The sequence below is a fragment of the Equus quagga genome, chromosome 4, assembly GCF_021613505.1.
Source record: "Equus quagga isolate Etosha38 chromosome 4, UCLA_HA_Equagga_1.0, whole genome shotgun sequence".
In the NCBI taxonomy this organism is placed as follows: domain Eukaryota; kingdom Metazoa; phylum Chordata; class Mammalia; order Perissodactyla; family Equidae; genus Equus; species Equus quagga.
Window position 1 is genome coordinate 11758718 of NC_060270.1, and position 27510 is coordinate 11786227.

Genomic DNA, 27510 nt, shown 5'->3' on the forward strand with positions numbered 1-27510 from the left:
TGTTTCATGGACATCTCTTATGCTCATACAAATAGATCTGTTTTTAAGGACTTAATTAGATATGCCATAATTTATTTACTCATTTCCCTATTAACAGACTTTAGATTGTTTTCAGTTTTTCACTGTTATAAAATATAGCAGTAAACACCCTATATGTATTTCTGTACATGTTTGTAATTACTGAGACTAGCATGTCCCATTTTAAAATAAGGGTAATTGTAAACAATTAGAAATATTGTTGTGCTAGTTAAGGAGGAAAACTCTGAAAAGGGAACCTATATGTCAGTATTCCTCTTCTTTATTCTGCCCAGTTTTGGAGGTGTGGAAATGTCATGTTGGCATGGAATGTTACTTCCTAATAATTGAAGCTGACAAGTTATAATTCTGTGCTCCTTACAGATGACTGGCATAGCCTGGACTGTGCCGGCACCTGTGGGAGAGGCTGTGCCTCCCAGCGCAGGTCTGGGAAGTGATGCCCCTGTGATGAATTGGGAGAGGATCACAGACAGGCTGAAAACTGCCTTTCCACAACAGACCAGGTACCTTAGCTTTTATTTAGTGATGAGTACAGATAGAAAAACATAATACACACAAAAAGAGTATAGATATCTCCTTACCATGCCTTGGTAAGGAAAATGAAATTTACCAAGAAGGGATAGCATTTAATATAAGTGCTAAACCTCTTCACTACTGTTATAAGTCTTAAGTGATGAGAGAAAAAATTTTTAAATTTAGGTTTGCTCATTTACTCAAAGTACAATTAGTTGTAAACCTATCCAATTTAAATGCCACCAGCTGCAATAATTATCTTAATAACCTATTTCCAAAGTCGATTTTAAGTTGATTGTTTGCTGTATAAGCCCAAACATCATCAAGTTTTACTTTCCTGTTTCCTTAATTTTATTGAGGGTCTTTATAGCTTCTTTGTTGGGGAACACAGTAAATGCAAGAAATCATGATTCTACTGTGCTTTTCACAATTCTGACTTTAGCAGAAAGATATTTAACTCTACTCTTCCAGAAATGAAGTTTCTTTTATCTTTACTCTTATATCCAAGGAAATAATCCTAGTTTTCACCAGTATTTTCATTTGGAGACCAACAATTTTATTTAATGTACATACTGTTATGCTTCAGGATTAGATTATGGTTCTATAAGTATAATAGTGAATAGATAATGAAAATAGAAGTGTAATACAGTTGTTATATATGTATAAAATGAATAAATAGTAAAACACAGGTAGTTTTGTAAGGCTGATGACATAACACTTCATTTGGGAAAGAAAAATATTTCATACTGCCTTATCCTATCAAAACTGTATATGCAGGCTTTAGGTCAGTGGACCATGGGAATTGAATAGGAACATATTGATTAAAATATTCCTAGGTTTCTTGGGGCCAGCCCCGTGGCATGCTGGTTAAATTTGTGCGCTCCACTTCGGCGGCCCAGGGTTCGCCAGTTTGGATCCTGGGTGAGGACCTAGCACTGCTTGTCAAGCCACACTGTGGCAGCATCCCACATAAAATAGAGGAAGATTGGCACAGTTGTCAGCTCAGCAAGAATATTCCTTACAAAAAAACAAGAAAATATTCCTAGGTTTCTTTATCACATAATTAACATGTCTTTTAGTCTTTGCTTTCCTGTTCTATTTAATCTTTGTTTTCTGTTTATGAGTTTTACAAAAGTAAAACTGTTGATTGACACTGATAGGGGAGAGAGACACTGATAGTAACGTACTTAAAAAGGAATATTTTAGTCCTGAGTAAGAGAGCATGAGAGATACGATATAAAGACCTCAGTAAACAAATAAGTAGATGATAAACTCAATTTTCATACAGTGAGCTTTCAAAAATAGTTGAAGTCTCTTTTTAGAGAGAAAGTAAATATTAAACCTATCACTTATGAACACATTAACTATCATTAATGAACACATTAGGAGTTTTCATTTTGGTTTAAGGTAAACACAGATGGACTTGTGATCCCTTTTTTACATCAACAATCTAAAGGGTCACATCTGTATGCTACATGTCAATCATATGATGGGATTTTCAATCCCTCAAGGCAGTAGGGAAAATCACCACTGCTCTTTTCTTGATCTCTTCCAGAAAGGAGCTTACAGATTTCTTACGGAAATTAAAGGATGCTCATGGGAAGTCCCTATCTGGAATGACATTTGATGAAATTGTTTACAAGATTTCTCAATTTATGGACCCCAAGAGATCACAGGTAAAAAAAAGAAAAAGCAAAAAAACCTATTATCTCTCTGCCCTTATCTCTAATAGTTAGCTGTCTTAATTATCTCCATAACATTTTCAGAAAATCAATAACCTATAATCATATTAAATTGTCTATTAACAGTAAACAATTCAACTTCAACTTGACAAATGGCACAGGAGATCTTTTTGAAAGTACCACCTGATAATTCTAGAATAAAAGTGACCCTCTTGAAATTTATTATAGGTTACTTTGTAAAGGGAGACATTTTGCTAATTTTCTGCAAAGACTTATTTTAATTAAAAGAGCATATAGAGTTGTTTTTGTCTTTACTTGGCTCCAAGTATATAAGTAATATTGCCAACATATTGTTTCAAGATTTCTCATGAATCTGATTGACCTTTACCCTTTTTCTAATTCTCATTGTACCTCATTCTGTGCTATTCTATTAGTTCTTCCTGTTTTAGAGCAATTCTAAAAAAATAAATATAATATTTTGACTTTCAGAATCAAGGAAAATCAGTGCCAAATGGTAACTGTGTTTCACCCAGCCATACTCCACTGCAGTCTAATGCTGCCCAGCCCCCAAAACCAGCCTGGAGGCCCCTCAATTCACAAGGTCCTGCCACGTGGGAAGGAGCCAATAATTTGGTAAGACTTAGGCTGTTGATTCTAAATACACTTAAATTTGGGAGAAAGAAATGAGCTGAATCTAACCTCATATATATTTTCCCTAGGATGGTGAGGAAGAGGAGGAGGAGCCTTGTGTGATCTGTCATGAGAATCTCTCTCCAGAAAACCTCTCAGTTTTGCCTTGTGCTCACAAATTCCACTCTCAGGTAACCCATTAAACTTCTCTTATTAATAATTTACTATTAATCACCTGAGCGAGATTCATACTACCTCACTTGAAATCATGTATGTACATCATCGTGCACTGCTGTGTCATGAATTCTGCTGAATATAACTCTTTGCTTTTGGGTACCACACAGAAATGTTTATACCTGTTTCCCCATACCTAGCCACAGATTACACTATGCTTTCTCAGATCTCCATACACCTTACAGGAAAAGGGGACAATGATGAGATTTAAATGGTACAGAATAGGCAGTTCCCTTGAATAGAATTAGGAGGAATGTTGATTGACATGGCAGTTCAGTGGCAGTTTAGCAACAGTGGCACTTCACCTTGATGTGCTATAAATAACATATAATGTCCTTTGTCCTCACTTAATGATGGCCCCCTACCGTTATGAGGCATAAAACTTACCTTAACAGTCTGTCCAGGCTCCTGTATTTGCTTTTGAAGATGCTCAGACTTGAGTTTTGATGTTAGAAAAATGTGAGGCTGGCATATCTTTTGTTGATTCTTGGTATTTGTATAGATTAACTCCTGGTGTTGCTGCTATGCAAGTGCTATTGGTATACAATTTATCATCCAAGTCTTCTGTTGCAAAGATGTAATTTGACACAGGAAAAGATAATCTTGCACAAGAAAGGCTTCTTAGGGAAGTGAACAATAGTCAGCTCATTCAAGCCATATCTGTAAATCATTTCAAAGATATGTGATACCTGGTACAGAGTTATATTTTGCATCTGCTCTGATATGAAGAGATAGACATAGAATGGCTAATCCCAAAAGATCTCCAGGAAAGATGCTTAGCCACCTTACTTTCCCATTTGAAGTCTGAAAGTCCTATCCACTTAGAAAATAAATTCTTCACAAAACTTATTTTATTCCTTCAATTGCTCATTGAATAGAAAGCAGGTAATTCATTCAGGTTACTTTTTAGGGTTAGAGTTAGTAGGCTTCATATTCTTAATCCTCTTAATTCTCTGCCTATTCTTAACCCTCTGTCATCTGACCTGGCCCTCCATTATTCATACAGGTAAAAATGATTTGTTTTTGGAGAGTCAGTATTCAAGCAATGACTTAACAGATAGTTCATAGACAGAGTAGTATCAATGTCACCAAAGAAATAGCAATCTTAAAAGTATATCTATCATCTAGGGCTTTTAATTTCAGAACACTATAAGCACTTGATATACAAGGTAATGGTGACTTTTCTATGTTTAGTTATGACTTTTTCTGGAATATGATTGAGAATGATATGTAATAAAAGCAACCAGAGGAAAAAATAGAACGGGTCTCCTCAACCTCCTTGTTAGGAAAACTGCTAGTCATCCTGAAAATTGGGATTAGGGGAAGGATCCAAAGAGAATAAACTGGCTGAAAGGTGTTCTGTTACCAGCCGTATTGCTCAGCAAACCACAGCGAAGGTGCCGGGATTACACAGTCGGTTTGGCCATCCCGCAGAGGAGGCCTTGCGAGCCCCCAGAAGACGTGCTGGTCTGCAGCTCTGATATCAGAGGAGCAGCTGCCTCTGCGATGGTCAGTCTGAGAGACTGACGGGAATCTTGTTGCTCCTAGTGCATTAGGCCTTGGCTGATGCAGCAGGGGACCTGCCCAACCTGCAGACTCCACGTTTTGCTACCGGAAGAATTTCCTGGTCACCCCAACCGGCACTTGCCCAAGATCTGACACATGGGGGGAACTACGCAAAGGAAGCTCAGTTTTCAGACTCTAGAATTTAGTTTTATCTTTTATTATGAGCTGATAGTGTGAGTGGTGTGAAGCAGTATGCTCTTCAGTATTGTGCAAAAGAAGCTAGCTAATCTTATCAAAGCTGCAGCCAAAGAGGACAGGACAAATCTTCAGGACTATGGACTGAACTGAAAGGGCTTCAAGAAGATGGAATTTTAAAAGTTACATTATATTTGCCCTTGTCTTAGTAGGCATTTTCTTCCAATGTAAACATAATAACTGTTAGCCTATGTCTTAGGATGTCTTTTCTTGTCTTTTTTCCTTCTTATTCCATTCATTCCTTACTTTCCCCCAAATACACTACATTTTAATTTCCTGAAATAAATTTAAGAGGAAGAGTAGAACCAGAAACAAGAGAAGTAGGAAAATTCCACAGCGTTTAGTGTTCCTTTTAACTTTTAAAATTGCTTACCAAAATTATAATTGAATTACTTAAATTTTATCTTTATCATCCTCATTCTTTTCTGTCCTCTGAAATATGTACCCATGAAGAGATTATAAGCTACTTGAGGGTGGGGACCATGCTGTGTTGTCTTGGAGCTGGCTTATAATGGCTTGTGAGAGATGACTGTTAAAGTTTTGGGAATTTTGTGAGCCAGTTACTCAAATTGTTGGTAGCTTGAAATTGGCCATAGTGGGAGTATTTACACCATAGAAATTAGTAAATGCTGTAAGGGTTTCTCTTCCCCTTAAGAACTGGTTGTTTAACATTTACCGGCACAGCACTGGGACCGGACCGTGTCTGATCCTTCTTGGTGTTCCTATTGTATTGCACAGTAGGTGCAGCATAAATATTTCCAGAATCAGAAATCAGGAAGTAGTAAGAAAAGGAGTTAATGTGCAAATTAAGTCACTTGCTCACTTGAATAATTGAGATCGTGTATTCATTTGTAAACATGCCTTTGGACCTTAATCATTTACACTTTCGAGGGATTTTTTCTCTGCCTTAAAACTTTCTAATTTCACTTTCTCATGCTGGGGAGTGTGGGGGACCGTGTGTAGTTGTGTGTTATGACAAAGTTAATACCCACTGGGCTACATTGCATATCTAAAGCTTGTCACTGAGAGCTTTTATTCTTAGAGGTCAAAAACCTATTTTGAAAATAGTATTGTGTAAATGCTGTAAGTGTTGTACATGTCTCTAGTTATAAGATTAAAAGCATTCAGTTATTTTGTAAGCTAGATGTTACTTGGTTCATATTCTTTTCGATAAATTAATGAAATTGAGACTGTGAATAAGTGTTTCCTGACTCAGCAACTATTTTATCTGTATATTTCAGTGTAAATGTATCTTGAAGTTACTTTAAATCTCTATTTAAAACCACTATTTCTGTAATTCTATGCTAAATGTTTTCTTCTGTAATGAGAATATACTGGAAAATGTGAAGAAAAATAGCCACAAATGAAGGCAGTCATCTAGACATGTAAAATGCCAAGAATGCCTCAGAATTGTAAAATTCAGAACTTACAGAGCCTTTAATCATCATCTTGTCTAACACCTCAAGGTCGTGGTCAAGTCCATATAGCAAATTGCCTTGTAAAACAAATGTTTCTTAGTTTGTGTTTACAGCTGCAATTTCACTTTCATGTGGGAATGAATAAATGTTTCTTAATTGAACACCTATTTTATCTGTGTATATTTGTTTAAATGTATCCTGAAACTACTTTAAATCCCTTCAAACATCTATTTGTTTAATTGTGCTTACATTTTTTTTGGTTACGAGAAAGTCTAGGAAAATATCCAAGAAGAAGGCAGTCATCCAGACTTGTAAAATGCTAAGGATGTCTTGGCATCATAGAATGTCAGAGCTTCTGCATCCTTAATGATCCTCTAGTCTGTCCCCTCATTTTTATAAGTACATCTTGCCTAAGATCATGTGGCTAAAAAGTGGCTGAGCCAGTCCTAATACTTGAGGGTCCTGACGTTCAGTCACATGCTTCCTCCAGAAACTCATGCTGCAAAACCGTATTGGTAGTGGCCTGCCATTCTTGGTTCCAAGGATGGGGCCAGAGGACTTAACAGGGTAGTGATATATAGTGAGAGTATAGTATGACCACGCTCTTGAAAGCCTTGTCCAATTCTGCAGATGCTGAAGGTAATGAGATTGTTTTTTTCTTTTTGACATTTAATTTAACAATAAAGACAATTGTAGGGGTCTTTCTACCATAAACAATGATCACTGTCATGCCTCTGGTTGCTGAGGGATCCAGAACACCACTTGCCCAGAAATCCAGTGAGGGAAGTGGCAATATTTACATCAAAAACAATCTCTAAACATCTAATAATACCACTGCAGCTGCTGTCAGAGGATGTCTTGTAGTGTTTTCTTTTATATTTATTGTCCATGTCTATAACATATTCCAGCTTTTGTGGGACCTTCAAATGTGTTTGTTACCTCATCTGACCCACTAATAACTCTGAAGTGGATATTATCCTCCTTATTACAGATGATGAAACTGTGGCTCAAGTAAGAGGAAAATAATTTGAGGTCATAGCTACAAAATGGCATTCTGAGATTTGAATGCAGATCTTCTGTCCCTTAGCTGGGGTTCTTTTCCAGTACTTCACAGCTGCATCCGCATTTTAGATTGACTTTGTGCACACAAGAAAAGTAGTTTTTTTATTCTTCAAAATAAGAAAATGAAACAGATGGTAAAAAGCTACTGATTGTTTTGGACTAGGAACATGGTATTGAATGTATAAAAATACATTCTAGTGGTAGGACATGGTGAGAAAAGTTTGACTGACTTTTCCCTCATATGTCTTGGTTTACACTTTGGATGGTTCCAATTAATGCCTCTTGTCTTGACATAATTATTAATAGCCTCTTTCACTCTCAACAGTGTCTCAGTCTGGATGATGAATTATCTCTTATGGTTAATTCAGGGAAAGTAGGCTTATTTTCTCATCAGATCCAAATTTAGCAAAAATCCTCTGTACTTATAAAATGCTCCTGGAGGGGCTGGGCCCATGGCCGAGTGGTTGGGTTCCCGTGCTCCCCTGCAGGCAGCACAGTGTTTCGTTGGTTTGAGTCCTGGGCGCGGACATGGCACTGCTCGTGGAACCACGCTGGGGCGGTGTCCCATATGCCACAACTGGAAGGACCCACAACGAAGAGTATACAACTATGTACCGGGGAGCTTTGGGGAGAAAAAGGAAAAAAATAAAATCTTAAAAAAAAAAAAAAGGAAATCCTGCTATAAAATGCTCCTGGAGTACCTGATCACATAGCCTCTGAGGTAAGAATTCTAGGGCTTCAGTAGCTGGGGACTACCTGGTTAACAGCCAGAAAAGGTAACAAATGAATACTAATTTATCGTAAAGATAGACAGTTTCTGATTTTCTTTAGTAGGCAGTTTTCAGAAGTCATGGGCTCTTGTTATTAAGCATGGCTCCTGGGCCACATCACATTTACACAACGTATTTATAAAAATGTTTATTCTAAGAGGCCATGTGGGAGTCTGCATTTGGAATAAGCACCCTCGATGTTCTGAAGCATGCTAAAGTTTGAAAAACATTGGTGGTGTAGAAAGTGGCTTTCTCAGGCAGATCAAGGTTTGGATTTTTGAATTCCATCTCTGACATGTTGTGTGATCATGAAAAAAATTACTTAACTTTTCTCAACCAAATCCCCTTTTGTAAAATGAGGAAAAGACTACTTGCCTGACAGAGTTATTCTTAAATGAACATTTGTCTTCATTCCCAAAGGAGCAAACCTTCCATTAGTCATTTGACCTGTTTGAATTTACTCAGTGATGATAAAATTCTTAAAGGTTTCTTATTCTTCAACTACCTTTATTAAATGAAGGCGGAGAGAATATAACCAATAGTCTTACTTCAAGGCCTAGATGTTGACCACAGACTTGCAGAAGATCTTTCCCATGGGCGAATGGCTGGACATCAGCCTGACTGGGCTCGCCACCAACTTCCAGACCACTGCTCAGCACCTCAAGTTCCAGCTGAACCTGTGTGAGCTGAATGAAGGTTCGCAGATCAAGCCTTACACCCTCATGAGCGTGATGGCCAACCTCTTGTACAAGAAACTGTTTGGCCCCTGCTACACTGAGCCAGTCATTGCTTGGCTGGACCTGAAGACCTTTACGCCCTTCGTTTGCTCTCTAGACATCATCAGCTGCCCTATGGTGACTGACGACTTTGTGGTCAGCAGCACCAGTGCTGAACAAATGTGTGGGATGTGTGAGTCTCTCTGGGAGCCCATCATGCACACCTGTTGGAAACCGTCTCACAAGCCATGCTGAATGCTGTGGATGGGATGCAGCCAGGTGTAAGAGTCATTTCCACCTTGCTGAGGAGGACAAAATCACCACCAGGATACTGAAGGCCCAAATGGATTAATCCTCTGTTCCCAGAGCCCACGTTGTTTTTGTTTTTGTTTTTTAAATAAGTAGTTTTTCTTTCACAAAAAACTACTACTATCTTAAACCATACAGAAAAATTAACTAAAATGTATTAAAGACTTGAATGTCAGACTTGAGACCATAAAACTCCTAGAAGAAAACAGGCAGTAAGCTCCTTGACATCAGTCTTGGCAATGAATTTTTGGATCTGACACCAAAAGCAAAGGCAACAAAAGTAAAAATAAACAAATGAGACTACATCAAACTAAAAAGCTTCTGCACAGCAAAGGCCACCATCAAAAAAATTAAATAGCAACCTACTGAATGAAGGAAATATTTGCAAATCATATATCTGATAAGGGGCTAAATCAAAAATATATAAAGAACTCATACAGTGCAATAGCAAAAAAACCCAAACGATCCAATTAAAAAATGGGCAGGGGATCTGAATAGACATTTTTCCAAAGAGGACATCCAGGTGGCCAACAGGTACATGAAAAGATGCTCAGCATCACTAATCATCAGGGAAATGCTAATCAAAACCACAATGAGATATCACCTCACACCTGTCAAAATGGCTATCATCAAAAAGACAAGAAATAGGGGGCCGGCCCAATGGCTGAGTGCTTAAGTTTGCATGCTCCGCTTTGGCAGCCTGGAGTTTCGCCGGTTTGGATCCTGGGCGTGGGCATGGCACCGCTCATCAGGCCATGCTGAGGTGGCATCCCACATAGCGCAACCAGAGGCACTCACAACTAGAATATACAACTATATCTGGGGGGCTTTGGGGAGAAGAAGAAAAAGAAAAGAAGAAGATTGGCAACAGTTGTTAGCTCAGGTGCCAATCTTTAAAAAAAAAAACCAAGAAATAAATGTTGGCATGGATGTGGAGAAAAGGGAACCCTCATGTACTGTTGGTGGGAATGTAGATTGGTGTAGCCAGTATGGAAAACAATATGGAAGTTCCTCAAAAAATTAAAAATAGAGCTACTATATGATCCGGTAATTCCACTCCTGGATATTTCTTCAGAGAAAATGAAAACACTTAATTCAAAAAGATATATGCACTTTCATGTTCATTGTAGCATTATTTACAATAGCCAAGACATGGAAACACTCTTAAGTGTCCACCGACAGATGAATGGATAAAAGAAATGTGGTATATGTGTATTTATACAATGGAATATTATTCACTCAAGTGACATCTTGCCATTTGTGACAAGATGGATGGAACCTGAGGACATTATGTTAAGCAAAGTAAGTCAGGCAGAGAAAGACAAATACTGTATGATCTCACTTATATGTGGAATCTGAAAAAAAAAAAAAAAAGCAAGCTCACAGATACAAAGAAGAGATTATTGGTGTTTGCCAGAGGCAGAGGGTTTGGGGTGGTCAAAATGGGTGAAAGGGGTCAAAAGATACAAATTTCCAGTCATAAAATAAATGTCATGGGGATATAATGTATAGTGTGAGACTATGGTTAATAATACTGTATTGCATATTTGAAAGTTGCTAAGAGTAGATCCTTTTTTTTAAAGATTGGCACCTGAGCTAACATCTGTTACCAATCATTTTCTTCTTCTTCTTCCCAAAGTCCTCCAGTTACATAGTTATATATTCCAGTTGTAGGTCCTTCTGGCTGTGCTATGTGGGACGCCGCCTCAGCATGGCCCAATGAGTGGTGCCATGTCCATGCCCAGGATCTGAACGGCAAAACCCTGGGCCACCGAAGCAGAGCATGTGAACTTAACTACTTGGCCACAGGGCCAACCCCTGAGAATAGATCTTAAAAGTTCTCATCACAAGAAAAAAAAGTTGTAGCTGCGTATGGTGATGGATGTTAACTAGACTTACTGTGGTGATCATTTCACAATATAGACAAATATCAAATTTTTGTGTTGTACCCCTGAAACTAATATAGTATGTTCTACCTCAATAAAAAAAAATTCTCTACAAAAGAAAAGGAGAGAATACAACCATTAGTCCTACTTCCGGTTTCATATAGCCTCAGAATGTTAAGCAGTAAATTTATTGCATAAAATACCACACCCCGCTAACATTTGATTGACCCATTTGAACAACATGAACTTTAATAATCCCTAATACTGCCTAGCAAGGTTGAATAATTACAGTGATCTAGGAGAATGAAAGTTTTGAAGGTATGTAGGAAAGATGTCATTTCCACTGGGGGGACAGGAATACTGAGGAATGATTTGCCCAGGGTCACACAACTAATAGGTAGTAGGGCCATGATTCTAATCTAGATTTCTGACATCAAATTCAGTGTTCTCTCTCCATAACACCATATGGCATTTAACAAACAAAACAAAACCTGACTACTTGAAAATCACCAGGTTCTTTCTTTGGGTAAATACATAAGTAAAACAAGTTTAGAATAGTCTTATCAGAGGGTATTCTAACTTAGAATAAAGCCAAAATTATAGTATTTTTACTTCATGGTTGATGGTATTTAATCAATACTTTTAAAAGGCAAAGTACAGATGTTTTACCTTTTCAATTTCTAACATCATATTGGTGTGCATTTAGAACTTGTCTCCAGGGTTGTATCATTTTCTTAAACCATGAAACTTGACAACTGCCTTTTGGATTCCAATATCACAATAACATACTTCTGCAGTGTGAATAATTTCTCTGTCAGTGTACTATCTCAACTCAAAGAAAGTAGCTATGGTGTAGGAAACTAGTATCATGGGCCTTGACTTCTCCCTTGAACACTATTGTTTGACAAAAGGAAAGGCTAATTACAACCTGCAGTTATGAAGTTTGCGTTATTTTAGTCCAAGAAAGACTTAGTTTTAATTCTAAGGGGCTATGACAAAATCCATTCCTCAGTAACTAAAGGTAAAGCATTTTAACTGTAATTTCAATTGAGTGGATTGTTTAATAAATTATGAACACATTTACAACAATATCAGATCATTACAAAATAAACCTAAACAGAAGTTCAAAACCAACATATATTAGGTTTTTTTTTGGAAATAGCACGTCTGACTACACTCTGCCCAACTCTATCTTTAGTCAAGAGTCGATATGCTCCTTGAAGACCTGACAACAGCACAGATCATTACATCAGATCATGATCGTCATGAGTGGTTATTGAATTCTTGTTACATGAGAGTACTGTTTTTTGTTTGGGGTATATCAAAAGCACAGGACAAGGTCCCTGGCCTGAAGGAGCTGAGTCTAAAGTGGAGAACAGGCATCTCAATGTCTCAAAGATAACTAGTAGTATAAGCAACATACATTCAATGCCAAATGAATCATACAGACAGTGCTATTGTAAGAGTTTGGTCATTGCAAGCTGGGGGAATGAGCTCTCATTGAAAATGGAGGACTGGAACTGACTTGTGCTGATGTTCAATCATTTGAGGATCCTACCTTAGGTACTTTCCACTTGGAACATTCTTCCCTTAGACTGCATGTTTCACTCTCTCTGTCTTCTTTCAGTTCTCTGCTCGAATGTGACCTCAGAGTAACTTTCCTTGACTACCACAATGAAACTAGACCTCTTCCCCTGATACCAGTTTCCCCCTGTTATCTGAAATTCAGTTATATACTTGTTTTTTTCCTCACAATATAAGATTCATGAGAGCAGAAATCTTTTCTGTCTTGTTCACCATGTCTATCCAGTGCCTAGAACATTATCTGCTAAAAAGCAGGTATTCAGTACATATTTGTTGAGTAATTGGGCCTTCTGAGCCAAGTGGAACTTACATAAGAGGGCAGAGTAGCCATTCTAGGCAAGGACAATGGCTTGAAAAACAAGTGTTTCTTGGAGAGTTCTTTTCAAGCATGGTCTACAGGTGGCTTTCTGGAAATTTCAGTAATACCTGGGATACTGATATCACTGACGGACAGTGCAAATGATGGGGCTTGCCACTATTATAATAACCCCTCGTCAGCTTGCGACCAGTGAGCCTTCTCCTCCGTCTGCCAGTTTTCCCTGAGCACACACAAAAAACTTGTCAAAGAGGGCTTGGTTGGGTTCCAAGAAGTAAAATTTTACAACCCATAAGACAAATAAGTGTTGATAAGACTTTCAGAACGGTTGGCTTATTTTTCAGGATTTCCATGAACAAAAGAGAAAGACTAAAAATGGTGACAAAGGATGAAAATGAAATCAAAGTATAATTTGTTAAGATTGATGAAAACTTGTTTTCAAAACTATATTTTGACGGTTTACTCAGATTTCTCCCCAGCTACTGCTTGACAAGTAGATATCTGCCAATCTTCTCTTCCCCCTCAGGCTTGACGGAATAGACCAGATCCCATGAAATTGCCAAAAAGTCATTAAATGAATTATAAGCCTGATGCTCTTCATTCATCTCAGCATCAATGCTGCTCAGTCTATACCATGAGATCCTCCCTGGCTTAGGCTGTTTGGGTTAGTGTGAGGCTGCATTTCTTGCTTTGAGATAGGAAGCTGACAAAATCTTCTCACTTAGTGTTCTGAATGGTTAAAGCTCATTGAAGGCATACTTTATGATGGTAAGGGGCAGCCACCACAGGGTGAGGCTACACACTAACATATTACAGCTTTGACAAAATTCTATTAAAAACTATTTTGAAAAACATTTATTTTAATAGTATATATTTTTTTCATTAAGGAAGTAATGCATGCTGATTACAGCAAATTTCAAACTACAGAAATATAGGAGAAAAAATAATATATCACCCATGGTTCCATTCCCTATTTTCTATTCTAACTTTTGTGTATGTATAATCTTGTTTGTGTGTGTGTGTGTCTGTGTGTGTGTGTGTGTGAGGCAGACTGACCCTGAGCTAACATCTGTTGCCAATCTTCCTCTATTTTATGTGGGATGCTGCCACAGCATGGTTTGACGAGCAGTGCTGGGTCTGCGCCCAGGATCCAGTGAACCTGAGGCCACTAAAGAAGAGCGCGTGAACTTAACCAACATGCCACTGGGCTGGCCCCCTATGTAATCTTGTTTTTAAATAAATTTATATTTAACACAAAATGTCAGCGTGTAAACCTCATAACAGTAATAAAATTTTTTAAAGGTCATTCTCAAATCCTTGCTCTAATAAATACTATTACTGAACTTTAACTCTGTCTAGTCCTGATCTACATGTAAATTTCTAATGAGGCCCATTTTTAGCATCAGTACAGTTTTTTAATGTTTTTGTCAGTTGTCATAGAAAAGTCCTTCTGTTAATGCATAAACACAGGGATGAAACCAATACATGCAGAAGTATAATTGTCGTTCTCTGGTAGAGTGGTCCTTACAACTCCAATCCTATCAGTACCAATTCTTTGATTTGGGAACAATGTTTTTTCATTTTTTTCTTAGAGTAAGGAGGTTATTGGCAAGAACTTGATTTCCCAGTTCTATAAATATAGTCAATCTAATAGCATATATAATAACAAGATTTAGTCTTTGTCTAAACAGTTTCTTATCTTCTTATCTCAGCTTCTTTGGTACTTTTGGACATAATTAAGCCTTTTTCCTTCTGTAATTGACTTAAAATAGATTAAAGTATGGTATAAGCAAAGTTTGGATTTTTCTTTTTAATTATTTAGTTTTGTTTGTACATTCTTGCCAAAGAATTTCTTTGTTACTACTTCTTATTTTGAGAAAGGAAAGAAACTGACTCCTTCTAAAACTATTGCTTCACTTGTAAGGCTTTGCCATGTACCCATATTTTAACATCTCAGAACATAAATTAGAAGTGTTTTTCATTAGAAGGAATCATTTTTAAAAGGTTATAGCTTTACATATTAGGTAAGAATGGAACTTAGGGCTGAGACAACCAGAACTTAAGGTACCAATGTACCAGACAAAGACCCATAGAGAAGCAGGACTGAAGTTTCATGCATTTAAAATTTAGGATTTATAAGATTATTAGAAAGTTCTTAAGGGAATAAAAATGTATTTAAAATCTTCTGCTTCTGATTTTGATGGAGAAGATGGTATCAATAAAACTTTAGTTACAAAAAACTATAAAAACTGGATAACATTGTTTTGAAAACAGCTAATTGAAGGCACTGGACAGTAATTAAGATAGCCAGGAGTTTAGGAGCCAAGATTTCAGAGAGAAAGCAAGGGTGCATTTTCTCCTCAAGGCATTTGCATATTGAAGTCTCAGGACATGGATGCTGAAAAGAAAGTAACTACATATTGCTCAAGAAAGTATTAGATTAGAGAGACAAAACATAAAATAGAGTTCAGGGTTTTTAAGAACTGGAACCTAAGAAATCAATGTCCTAGAGACAAAGAACCATGGAGAAGTGGTAGGAGGGACATAGAAGAAGGGACTGACATTCTCCATGCATTTCCCCCTTGAAGCAGTTGCCAACTCCTAAGCTGTACATGTGCCAGATGAGAATCCAGAAATCAAGAAAAAAAGGAGTTTCTAAGAGGCTAAAAAGCTAAACTGAGGTATAGGCATTCCCATGATTCTGGAGAGAAAATTTGTAAGGAAAAAATGCTTCTGTTTTCTGTCTACTCAGAATACTTCACTTCTGTCGACCTAAATGTGTGTGGATTTTCCCCATACATACACCAAGCAAATTTCCACTCACCGGTGGACACCTACTGGGTGTCCTACAAATTTAACTCAATTCTGACACTGCCTATCTAGAGATAACATCAGATTCCACAAATTAAGGGTTCAATTCCACAAGATTGCCCCCCTTCCACTTCAGATGTCAATCATAGGTCCAGGTTGTCACTTGGGCTTCTAACCAACAGGCTATAAATAAGAGGTTCTTATTGTCTTGGGGTTTGATCAAATGCTAGAATGGCTCACAAAACCCAGGAAAACAGTTTACTTATTAGGTTATTGGTTTATTTAAAAAAGCATAGAACTCAGGAACAGCCAGATGGAAGAGATGCATAGTTACCCTATGTGAGAAGGGACAGATAGGTTCCTTGCCCTCTCAAGGCATGCCACCCTTCCAACATCAACCCAGGAACTCTCTGAACCTCATAGTTCAGGGATTTTTATGGAGGCTTCATTACATAGATACAGTTGATTAAATCATTGGCTGTTAGTGATTAACTCAACCTCCAGTCTGTCTGTCTTCCCAGAGGTCAGGGAATGGGGCTGAAATTTCCAAATCTCTAATCACATGTCTGGTTCTCCTGGCAACCAGTCCCCATCCTTAGGCTCTTTCCAAAAGTTAGTTCATTAACATAAACTCAGGTATGGTTGAAAGGGGCTTGTTATGAGTAACATGTGACACCTTTATAGCTCTTATCACTTAGGAAATTCTGAGGGTTTTTAGGAGCATTGTGGTAGGAATGAGGATGAAGACCAAGTATATATTTCTTACAATAAATCAAAATGTCTCAAAATTGGAGTTTAGGGCTCACAAATGACAGGTATTCCATTGAGAATGCTAAAACTCAGGGGTAAGGACAAACCAGAAATAGGTCAAACTTGGTTGGGTCAAAGTGATCTGCTCATGCTCTACCTGCCTGCTGGAAGATGAAATATCTCTAGAGGAAGATACCCATAATCTGGAGAATCTTCAATTTTTTTTATGCACAATAACTGGAATTCCGCACACACACATACACAAATTACCAAGCATAAGAAGCAGGAATAAATGACTGAAAATCAAGAGAAACAACAGAAACAGACCTGCAGGTATTCCAGATATTGGATTTATGAGCTAAAAATAACTATGACTAATATATTCAAGAAGATAAATAAAAAGATAGTGAATTTGAATTTTTTAATAAAATTTAAATTCAAAACTAAAAAAAATTAATACCTTATCTAGTATTAAGATGGGTTTAATAGAATATTAGACACGGCAGAGGAGAGGATTGGTGAATAGGAAGATATCACAGTAGAAAATATCCAAGCTGAAGCTTAGAGAGCAAAACACATGAAAAATGCAGAAAAGTGTAAAAGTGAAAGCATTTAATATATAGGTAACTGGTTTCCCAAATGGAAAACAGAGAGAGAATGGCCAGAAGTCTTACTCGAAGAGATAATAACTAAGAATTTTCCAAAACTGACAAAAAGCATCAGGCATAAATTGAAGAAGCTATTCAAACCCAAAGTAACATTTAAAAGCAGGAAGAGGATGAAGAAAAAGAGAAGGAAGAAGAGAAGCAGGGAGGGTAAAAGGCTGCTGCCACCACACTCAGGCCCATCATAGAAAAACTGCTGGAAAAATAAGACATCACAAAAGATTACAAGATCTAAAGGAATTACTATAAAACTGACAGGAGAGTGACATCAGCATTATGGTGGAGTGAGTTGTTTCCTTTGTCTCTCCCCTCTAAGTTACAACTAAACAGACATTCATTAACCAACACAGGATTCCCTACACAGCACAACAGGATGCCTGAGAGATCCATGCAGCAAGACATCTGAAGATGAGTAGACTGGATCCCTGGGAAGCAGTGGAGCTAGGTGAGCGGGCCCCTTTACCTCCCCAGCAGCAGCAATCCAGGTCATGAGTCCTCACAAAGAGGCCGGCATGACAGTAAAAGGAGTTGGGGCAGCCCAGACTGCATGTGAATGCTTTTGGAGTGGTAGCCCAGCCTGAGGGAGCACCCACTATGCTGTAGTGGCCCCAGCCATGGGAACATTCCCCACCAAGTAGCAAGAGCTCAGACCTTGTGAAGGCATCCCACCCACCAAGTACAGAAGCTCAGCTGAACCACCCACGAATGGAGAGCTGACTCATGCCTGAAAGAAAGCACCCTCCCACCTAGTGCAGCAACACAGCCAGGCCCCTGCCAAGTGTAGCGGTCCCAGCCACAAAAGAGCAGCCCACAAATGGAGCACAGAGGCCCCACCTGCACATGCCTACATAACCTGCCAAACAGCTGTGGCCAGCACACAAATGCAGAGCAGCCCTATGAGCACACTTTCTAGCAGACAGGGCAGGATCAGAAAACAAGAAGATGCCAAGTCTTCAGAAACCAATCCTGAAGTCTCAGAAATTTACAATCTAAATGACAGACAATTCAAGATAGTTGTCATAAAGAAACTCAACGAGTTATGAGAAACTCAGAAAGACAGTTCAGTGAGCTCAGGAATAAAATTAATGAGCAGAAGGAATACTTCACGAAAGAGATTGAAGTGCTAAAAAACAAACAAAGAGGGGTTGGCCCCGTGGCCGAGTGGTTAAGTTCGCACGCTCCGCTGCAGGCGGCCCAGTGTTTCGTTAGTTCGAATCCTGGGCACGGACATGGCACTGCTCATCAGACCACGCTGAGGCAGCGTCCCACATGCCACAACTAGAAGGACCCACAACGAAATATACAACTATGTACCAGGGGGCTTTGGGGAGAAAAAGGAGAAAAATAAAATCTTTAAAAAAACAAACAAACAAATTCTGGAGATGAAAAACACAATCAGATAAAAAATCATCTAGAAACCATGAAAAATAGAGTGACATTATGGAGGACAGAATTAGGGATTTAGAGGATAGAAATATACAAATGCTTCAGGTGAAGGAAGAAAGAGAACTAAGATTTTTTAAAAATGAAGGAATTATTCAAGAAATAGCCAATTCAATTAGGAAAAGCAACATAAGGATTATAGGTATTCCAGAGGGATAAGGTAGGGAGAAGGAGCAGAGAGGTTGTTCAAAGAAATAATAGCTGAGAACTTCCCAAACCTGGGGAAGAAACTGGACTTACAAGCACATGAAAACAACAGAACTCCTACTTACATCAAAGGAAAAAGACTTTCTCCAAGGCATATGAGAGTAAAACTGGCAAAAGTCAATGACAAAGAAAAAATGTTAAGGGTAGCAGGGAGAAGAAAATAACCTACAAAGGAGTACCTATCATGCTTTCAGCAGATTTGTCTGCAGAAGGCTTACAAGGCAGAGAATGAAATGATATATTCAAAATACTGAAAGACAAAAACTTGCAGCCAAGAATACTCTATCCAGCGAAGCTAGCCTTCAGATATGATGGAGAAATAGAACTTTTTCCAGATAAACAAAAGCTAAGGAAGTTCACTGCTACTAGACCTGCCTTACAAGAAATGTTGCAAGGAGCCCTCCTATCTGAAACTAAAAAGTAAAGGTTTACAAAACCTTAAGCAAGGAGATAAATAGACAGAAACAGAAAATTGCAGCTCTATGTCAGAATAGGTTAGTAAACACTTAATTATAACATAAAAGATAAAGGGGACTATCCCTTCAATAGCTCAGCTGGTAGAGCAGAAGACTGTAGTTGACACCCTGTCTAAAGATAAAGGGGGAAAAAAGCATCAAAAATAATGAAATACTTCAATTTAGTCACAAACTCATAACACAAAAAGAATAATTTGTGAGAACAACTCAGAAGGGGAAGAGGAAAGAGATGGAACCTGTTTAGGTTATTGGAGATAAGAGGCTATCAGAAAATGGGTGATCTCATCTATGAGATCTTTTATACAAACTTCATTGTAACCACTAAACAAAAAATCAACAGAGTCACAAATCATAAATAAAGAGAAAACCATCACAGAAAACCACCAAACTGAAATGGCAGTCAGGAATACAAGGGGGAACAATGGGAATATAGAACAACCAGAAAACGAGAGAAAAAAATGGCAGAATTAAACCCTCTTATATCAATAATCACTCTAAATGTAAATGGATTGAATTTTCCAATCAAAAGACAGAGTGGCTGGACAAATTAAAAAACAAGACCCAATAATATGCTGCCTCAAGGAAACACATCTCAGCTCTGAAGACAAACATAGGCTCAGAGTGAAGGGATGGAAGACAATACCCTAAGCAAATGGCGAGCAAAAGAAAGCAGGTATTGCCATACTTATATCAGACTTTTAGATAAAAAAAGACATTGAAAGACAAAGAGGGGCAGTATATAATGATAAAAGAGATATTCTACCAAGAGGACATAACACTTATGAATATATATGCACCTCAGACAGGAGCACCAAAGTATACAAAGCAACCATTAATAGACCTAAAGGGAGAAATTGAAAGCAATACAATAATAGTAGGGGACCTCAATACTCAATTTAATCAATGGATAGAACATCCAGACAGAAAGTCAACAAGGAAACAGTGGCCTTAAATGAAATAGTAGACCAGATGGACTTGATATATATAGAATATTCCATCAAAAAAACAGCAAGATACACATTCTTCTCCACTGCACATGGAACATTCTCAGATAGACCATATGTTGGGAACAAGGCAAACTTCAATAAATTTAAGAAAACTGAGCTCATATCAAGCAAATTTTCCTACCACAATGCTATAAAACTAGAAATCAATGACAAGAAAAAGGATGGGAAAGTCACAAATATGTGGAGACTAAACAACATGCTACTGAACAACAATTTGATCAATGAAGAAATCAAAGGAGAAATAAAAAAATACCTAGAGACAAATGAAAATGAAAGTACAACATACCAACTCTTATGTGACACAGCCAAAGCAGTACTAAGAGGGAAATTTATGGCAATAAGGCTACCTCAACAAATAAGAAAAGTCTCAAATAAGTACTCTTGAACTACACCTTACAGAACTAGAAAAAGAAGAACAAAACCCAAAGTCAGTAGAAGGAGACAAATAATAAAAATTAGAGCACAACTAAATGAAATACAGATTTAAAAATATAGAAAGGATCAGTGAAACTGATTCTTTGAGAATATAGACAAAATTGACAAACCCTTAAACAGATTCCTAATAAAAAAACTGAGAAGGCTCAAATAAATAAAATTAACAATGAAAGAGGAGAAATTACAATGGATACCACAGAAACACAATGGAGTCTAAGAGAACACTATGAAAAAACTATATGGCAACAAAGTTGGATAACCTAAAAGAAATGGGTAAATTCTTAGACTCATACAACCTCCCAAAACTGAATCAAGAAGAAATAGAAAATCTGAATAGAACAAACACAAGTAAAGAGGTTGAAACAGTAATCAAAAACCTCCCCAAAAACAAAAGTCTGGGACCAGATGGCTTCTCTGGAGAGTTCTACCAAGCATTCAAAGAAGACTTAATACCTATCCTTCTCAAGCTATTCCAAAAAATTGAAGATGGACTGCTTCCTAACACATTCTATGAGGCCAACATCACCCTGATACCAAAACCAGACAAGGACAGCACAAAGAAGGAAATTACAGGCCAATATCACTGATGAACATAGATGCAGAAATCCTCAAGAAAATATTGACAAATAGAATACAGCAATACATTAAAAGAATCATACACCATGATCAAGTTGGATTTATACCAGGGATGCAGGGGTGGGTCAACACCCACAAATCAATGAATGTGATACATCGCATTAACAAAATAAAGTATAAAAATCACATGATCATCTCAATAGATGCAGAGAAATCATTTGACAAGATCTAATATCCATTTATGATACAAACTCTCAATAAAAGGAGTATAGAAGGAAAGTATCTCAACATAATAGAGGCGATATATGACAAATCCACAGCCAACATCATACCTAATGGTGAATAACTGAAAGACATCCCTCTGAGAACAGGAACAAGACAAGGGTGCCCACTCTCACCACTCCTATCCAACATAGCACTGGAGGTTTTGGCCAGAGTAATTAGGCAAGATAAAGAAATAAAAGATATTGAAATTGTAAAAGAAGATGCAAAACTCTCACTGTTTGCAGATAACATGATTCTATATATAGAAAACCCTGAAGAACTGACCAGAAAAATATTCAAAATAACCAACAACTATAGCAAAGTTGCAGCGTACAAAATCAACCTACAAAAATCAGTTGCATTTCTATACACTAATAATGAACTAACAGAAAGAGAAGCCAAGAATACAATCCCATTTATAATCACAACAAAAAGAATAAAATATCTAGGAATAAATTTAACGAAGGAGGTGAAAGACCTATACACTGAAAACTATAGGACACTATTGAAAGAAATCAAAGAAGAAATAAAGAAATGGAAAGATATTCCATGCTGTTGGACTGGAAGAATAAACATAGTTAAAATGTCCATATTACCTAGAGCAGTCTACAGATTCAGTGGAATCCCAATCAGAATCCCAACGACATTGTTCACGGAAATAGAACAAAGAATCCTAAAATTGATATGGAATAATAAAAGACCCAAAATAGCAAAGGTAATCCTGAGAAAAAAGAACAAAGCTGGAGGCATCACAATCCCTAACTTCAAAATATACTACAAAGCTATAGTAATCAAAACAACATGGTACTGGCACAACAGACACACACATCAATGGAACAGAATCAAAAGTCCAGAAATAAAACCACACATATATGGACAGCTAATCTTTGACAAAGGAGCCAAGAACATACACGGAGAAAAAAAAGTGTCTTCAATAAATGGTGTTGGGAAAACTGGACAGCCACATGCAAAAGAATGAACGTAGACCATTATCTTACACCATACACAAAAATCAACTCAAAATGGATTAAAGCCTTGAATGTAAGACCTGAAACCATAAAACTCCCAGAAGAAAATATAGGGAGTACGCTTTTTGACATCGGTCTTAGCAGCATCTTTGTCTAGCATACCATGTCTATTCAGGCAAGGAAAACAAAAGAAAACATAAACAAATGGGACTACATCAGACTAAAAAGCTTCTGCAAAGCAAAGGAAACTGTAAACAAAATGAAAAGACATCCCTGCAACTGGGAGAAAGTATTTGCAAGTCATATTTCCAACAAGGGGTGAATCTCCAAAATATATAAAGAACTCACACAACTCAACAACGAAAAACAAACAAACTGATCAATAACTGGGTAGAGAATACGAACAAATATTTTTCCAAAGAAGCTATACAGATGGGCAACAGGCACAAGGAAAGATGTTAAATATCACTATCATGGAAATGCAAATTAAAACTATGAGATATCACCTTTCACTTGTCAGAATGGCCATAATTAAGAAGACATAAAATAGCAAATGTTGGAGAGGTTGTGGAGAAAAGGCAATCCTCACACATTGCTGGTGGGAATGCAAACTGGTGCAGCCACTATGGAAAACAGTATGGAGATTTCTCAAAAAATTAAGGATAGAAATACCATATAATCCAGCTATCTCACTACTGGGTATTTATCTGAAGAACAGGAAATCAGCAATACAAAGAGATCTATGCACCCCTATGTTCATTGCAGCATTATTCACAATAGCCAAGACATAGAAACAACCCAAGTGCCTGTCAACTGATGAATGGATAAAGAAGATGTGATATGTATATATACAATGGAATACTACTCAGCCATAAAAAAGACAAAATCATCCCCTTTGAAACAATATGGATGGACCTTGATGGTTTTATGTTAAGCAAAATAAGGCCAGACAGAGAAAGACAAACACAGTATGATTTCACTCATACGTGGAAGATAAACAAACACGTGGATAACAAGAACAGGTTAGTGCTTATGAGAAAGGAAGAGCATGGGATGTTGGAGGAAAAGGTAAAGGGGCACATATTTATGGTGATGGACAAAAACAAGACGTTTGGTGGTAAGCATGATGCAGCCTATACAGAAATTGATATATAATAATATACACATGAAATTATACAATGTTATAAGCCAATATGACCTCAGTAATTTTTTTAAAAAACTGACAGATTTTACACAAGAAACAATGGAAGCTAAAAGATAATGCAATGATATGTGTAAATACTACAAGATAATAACTGCTAATTCAGAATTCTATTTCCAGTGGATATATCCTTCAAAACTGAGGATCAATCAGTATCTCTCAACCATAAATTGAATTTATTGCCTGTAGACCCTCATTTAAAAATACTACAGAGAGTTCTTCAGACGTAAGAACATGTTCCTAAATGGATGCGGAAGGAATAAAGACTATCTAAAGAGGAAAACAAATACGTAACCTATATTGATATAGAATATTTTTAAACACTAACATCTTATTAGGTTTAAAATAAACATGTTTAATTAAAATTTATGACAACAATAAAAAAAAGTAGAGGTTGTAAATGATTTAAAATGTTGTAAGATTCTTGCATTGCTCAGGAATCGTAGAAGTACCACCTAAATACAAACTCTAATAAGTCAGGATGCACGTTATCTCCAAGGTAACCACCTAAAATTATAAAAAGAGAATATATTACTATCAAGCCAATAGAAGGAAAAATGGAATAATAAAAATACTTAAGACAGAAGGTAAGAAAGAAAAAAGTGGAAAAAAGCCCAAAAGTCAACTATGCAACACATAGAAATATGGTAGATTTAAATGCAAATACATTAGTAGCTACATTAAATCATAATGGCCTAAATTTTCCAATTGAAAGACAAGGATTTCCTGCTCAAATGATAAAACAAATGAAACAAATAAACAACAACCATTTTTTATTTTGAAAACCTTAAATATAAGAACACAGAAAGGTTGAAATTAAAAGTATGTAAAAAGTTATATGCAAACAATAACTTAATAAGCTTGGTATAGTTCCATTAAGATCAAATAAAATAAACTTTAAGAATTATTACTAGGGTTAGAGAGAGATACATTGTAATGATAAAAGGCTCATTTCAAAGGAGATAGAGCAGTCGTCAACTTGGTCACATCTAATAACAAAGCTTTTGCAAAACTGACATAACTAAAAGGAGAAATAGATGAATCTATGATCACAGTGGCATGTTTCATATACCTGTCTCAATAAATGATAGAACCAGCAGACCTTATTGACCTATAAAGAATACTGGTCTCAACAACTACAGAGTACATGTTCTCTTCAGCTACACTCAGAAGGCTGACTAAAGCAGACCATATGCTGTGCCACAAAGCAACTGTCCACAACTTTCAAAGAGTTGGAATAATACAGAGTATATTCTCTGACCACAGTAGAATTAAGCTAGAATTCAATTAGAAATTGAAATAAAAAGCAATATCTTTACACTAGTATCAAAATATATAAAATACTTGGGAGTAAATCTGAAAAAAGATGTATAAGACCTCTACAATAAAAACTGCAAACACTGCTGAGAGAAATTAAGAAGACCTAAACATATGAAGAGAAATACCATCTTCATGAATTGGAATACTCAATATTGTTAAGATATCAATTCTCCCCAAATTGATCTATAAATTCAACACAATCCCAATTAAAATCCCAAGAGGCTTTTTTCTTTTTTTGTGGAAATTTACAGGCTCATTGTAAAGTTCATTTGGAAATTCAAAGGATCTAGAAGAGCCAAAACAACAGGGAAAAAGAAAAACAAAGCTGGAGAACTTCCATTACTTGAATTCTATACAAATTGTAAATCTACAGTAATCAAGACAGTGACATAGTATGTCAAGATAGAAAAATACATCAATGAGAACAGAATAGAGTCCAGAAATAAACCCATACATATGTGGTTTTTGGCAAAATTCAAAGGCAATTCAGTAGAGAAAGGATATTGTTTTCAACAAATGTTACTGGAACAATTAAATATCCATTAAAAAAACACTTCAATTCATACCTTTCACCAGGATCATAGTTCTCAATGTAAAATTTAAAACTGTAAAAATTCCAGAAGAAAATTTCTAGGAGAAAATTTTTGTGCCCTTGGGTTAGGAAAAAGTTCTTAGATACATTGCCAAAAGCACAGTCCACAAAAGGAGAAACTGATAAATTGGACTTCATTTGAAAGTAAGGTCTTCTGCTCTTCAAAAGATGCTGTTAAGAGAATAAAAAGACAACCCATAGACTGGGAGTAAATATTTTCAAATCACATAAATTGCATTTATCCAGTGTGTATAGAGAACTCTCAAAATGCAGTAACAGGAAAACAAACAACTCCACAAAAAATGGGCTAAAGATTAGAACACATATATATGTATGTGGATATACATAAACATACATTCCAAATAAGTATATGAAAAAAAATGCTCAACATTATTAGTATTAAGGAAACGCAAATTAAAACCACAAAGAGATGCCACTCTGTATTCATAAGAATGTCTGAAATTAAAAAGGTTGAACATACCAAGCATTGGGAAGTAGGTGGAGCATATGGAACTCTCATACGCTGATTTTGGGAATATAAAATGCCACTTTGGAAAACAGTTTGGAATTTTCTTATAAAGCTAAACATACCCCTTCTATGTGACCCAGTCATTCCACTCCTAGGTATTTATCCAAGTGAAATGAAAGCTTATGACCATATAAAAGCTCATACATGAGTGTTCATAGAAGACTTGTTTGTATGCCCCCTAAGCTGGAAATAACCCAAACACCTCTCTGAGTTGTTTTTACTCACAACACCTATGACACCAAATGTATGTTTTTTTTCCATACCAATAACCAGTTTTCCAACTCTCCAGACACCAACCAGGTGACTTACAATTTGATTCAATTCTGACACTAACTACCTGGAGTTAGCACAGAACTCATAGGTTAAGGGCTCGGACACAGACGACTGCACCAAATTCAGACACCAATTGCAAGTTCCTGCCTCCCATATTTCTGACTGAGAAAAATCTGGGAGGTAGCACATGTGTTCATTATCTTGATTGTGGTGATGGTTTCATGAGTGTGTATACATATATATCTCAATAGTTAACAAATTGTGTGTTTTAAATATGTGCCATTTATCATATGTCAATTATATCTCAATTAAGCTGTTCTTTCTTTAAAAAAAGAAAAGTGAGCACTAAATTTCACATAGCAGAATGGTCATTACATCCTAAGGGGATGCGTTAGTCCACTGGAGCAAAGACGATAAGATAAAGTTCCACACACCATCATCACCACCAACTGGGCAGACCTGGGCTCCCATCGTTTTCTACTGAACTTATCCCCAGAAAGCTTAAAGTTTGGGTCTTTCGACACATTCCGTTCAGAAGATACTCATAGAATGACCCTGGAAATGCCAATCACCCTATTTCTATCTATCACTCCTGAAACTGTGCTTTCACTTTAAAAAAAAACCCTACTATATCCTGGGAGGCACAGCAGGAGAGGGGCAATGGTACCTAGGAGGGAAGGCTAATAAGATACAGCATGAGCTTTGGAGCGAGATGACGCCCTATACTAGCAACATAACCTTGGGCAAATCACTTTACCTCTCTGAGCCACAATTTTCTCATTTTAAATAAAATTTAACAATTCTTACCTGACAGGGTTGTCTTGAAGGTCTATATAAAAGAATGAAACAATATCTGGTTGAAGGAGGAGCTCAACAAGAAATGCCTCTCTCCTTTTCTGCTGTTGTTTGAAGCCCCTCCTCCAGCCAGTGATTCTGCACATTCCCTTCATCATCACGCTTTCTCGGGACTCCAGGTAAATGAAGCCTCAGGTGTAAACTGTAAATGACGTTCTAAGTTGGTGGGTCTCAAGCGTGGCTACATATTAGAATTGCCTTGGGAGATAACGAAACAACAA

General features: G+C 37.0%; 1 protein-coding gene and 1 pseudogene across 13 annotated transcripts in view; both read left to right on the forward strand.

Moving 5' to 3' along the window:
* DZIP3 (DAZ interacting zinc finger protein 3) overlaps positions 1–6441 on the forward strand; it is a 102039-nt gene extending 95598 nt beyond the window's left edge. For 9 of the 13 annotated variants that reach the window (XM_046658592.1, XM_046658589.1, XM_046658593.1 and 6 more), the window contains 5 exons: positions 400–539; positions 2105–2225; positions 2721–2864; positions 2951–3052; positions 4465–6441. In XM_046658592.1, coding sequence (XP_046514548.1) covers positions 400–539; positions 2105–2225; positions 2721–2864; positions 2951–3052; positions 4465–4614 — 657 coding nt within the window. In that variant the 3' untranslated portion in view covers positions 4615–6441. Of the gene's footprint in view, positions 1–399; positions 540–2104; positions 2226–2720; positions 2865–2950; positions 3053–4464 lie in introns of those variants that run through there. The other 4 variants (XM_046658594.1, XR_006888230.1, XR_006888231.1 and 1 more) reach the window with 4 other exon arrangements.
* Positions 6442–6867: 426 nt separating this feature from the next.
* Positions 6868–9174, forward strand: LOC124238153 (proteasome subunit beta type-3-like; annotated as a pseudogene).
* Positions 9175–27510: the final 18336 nt, after the last annotated feature.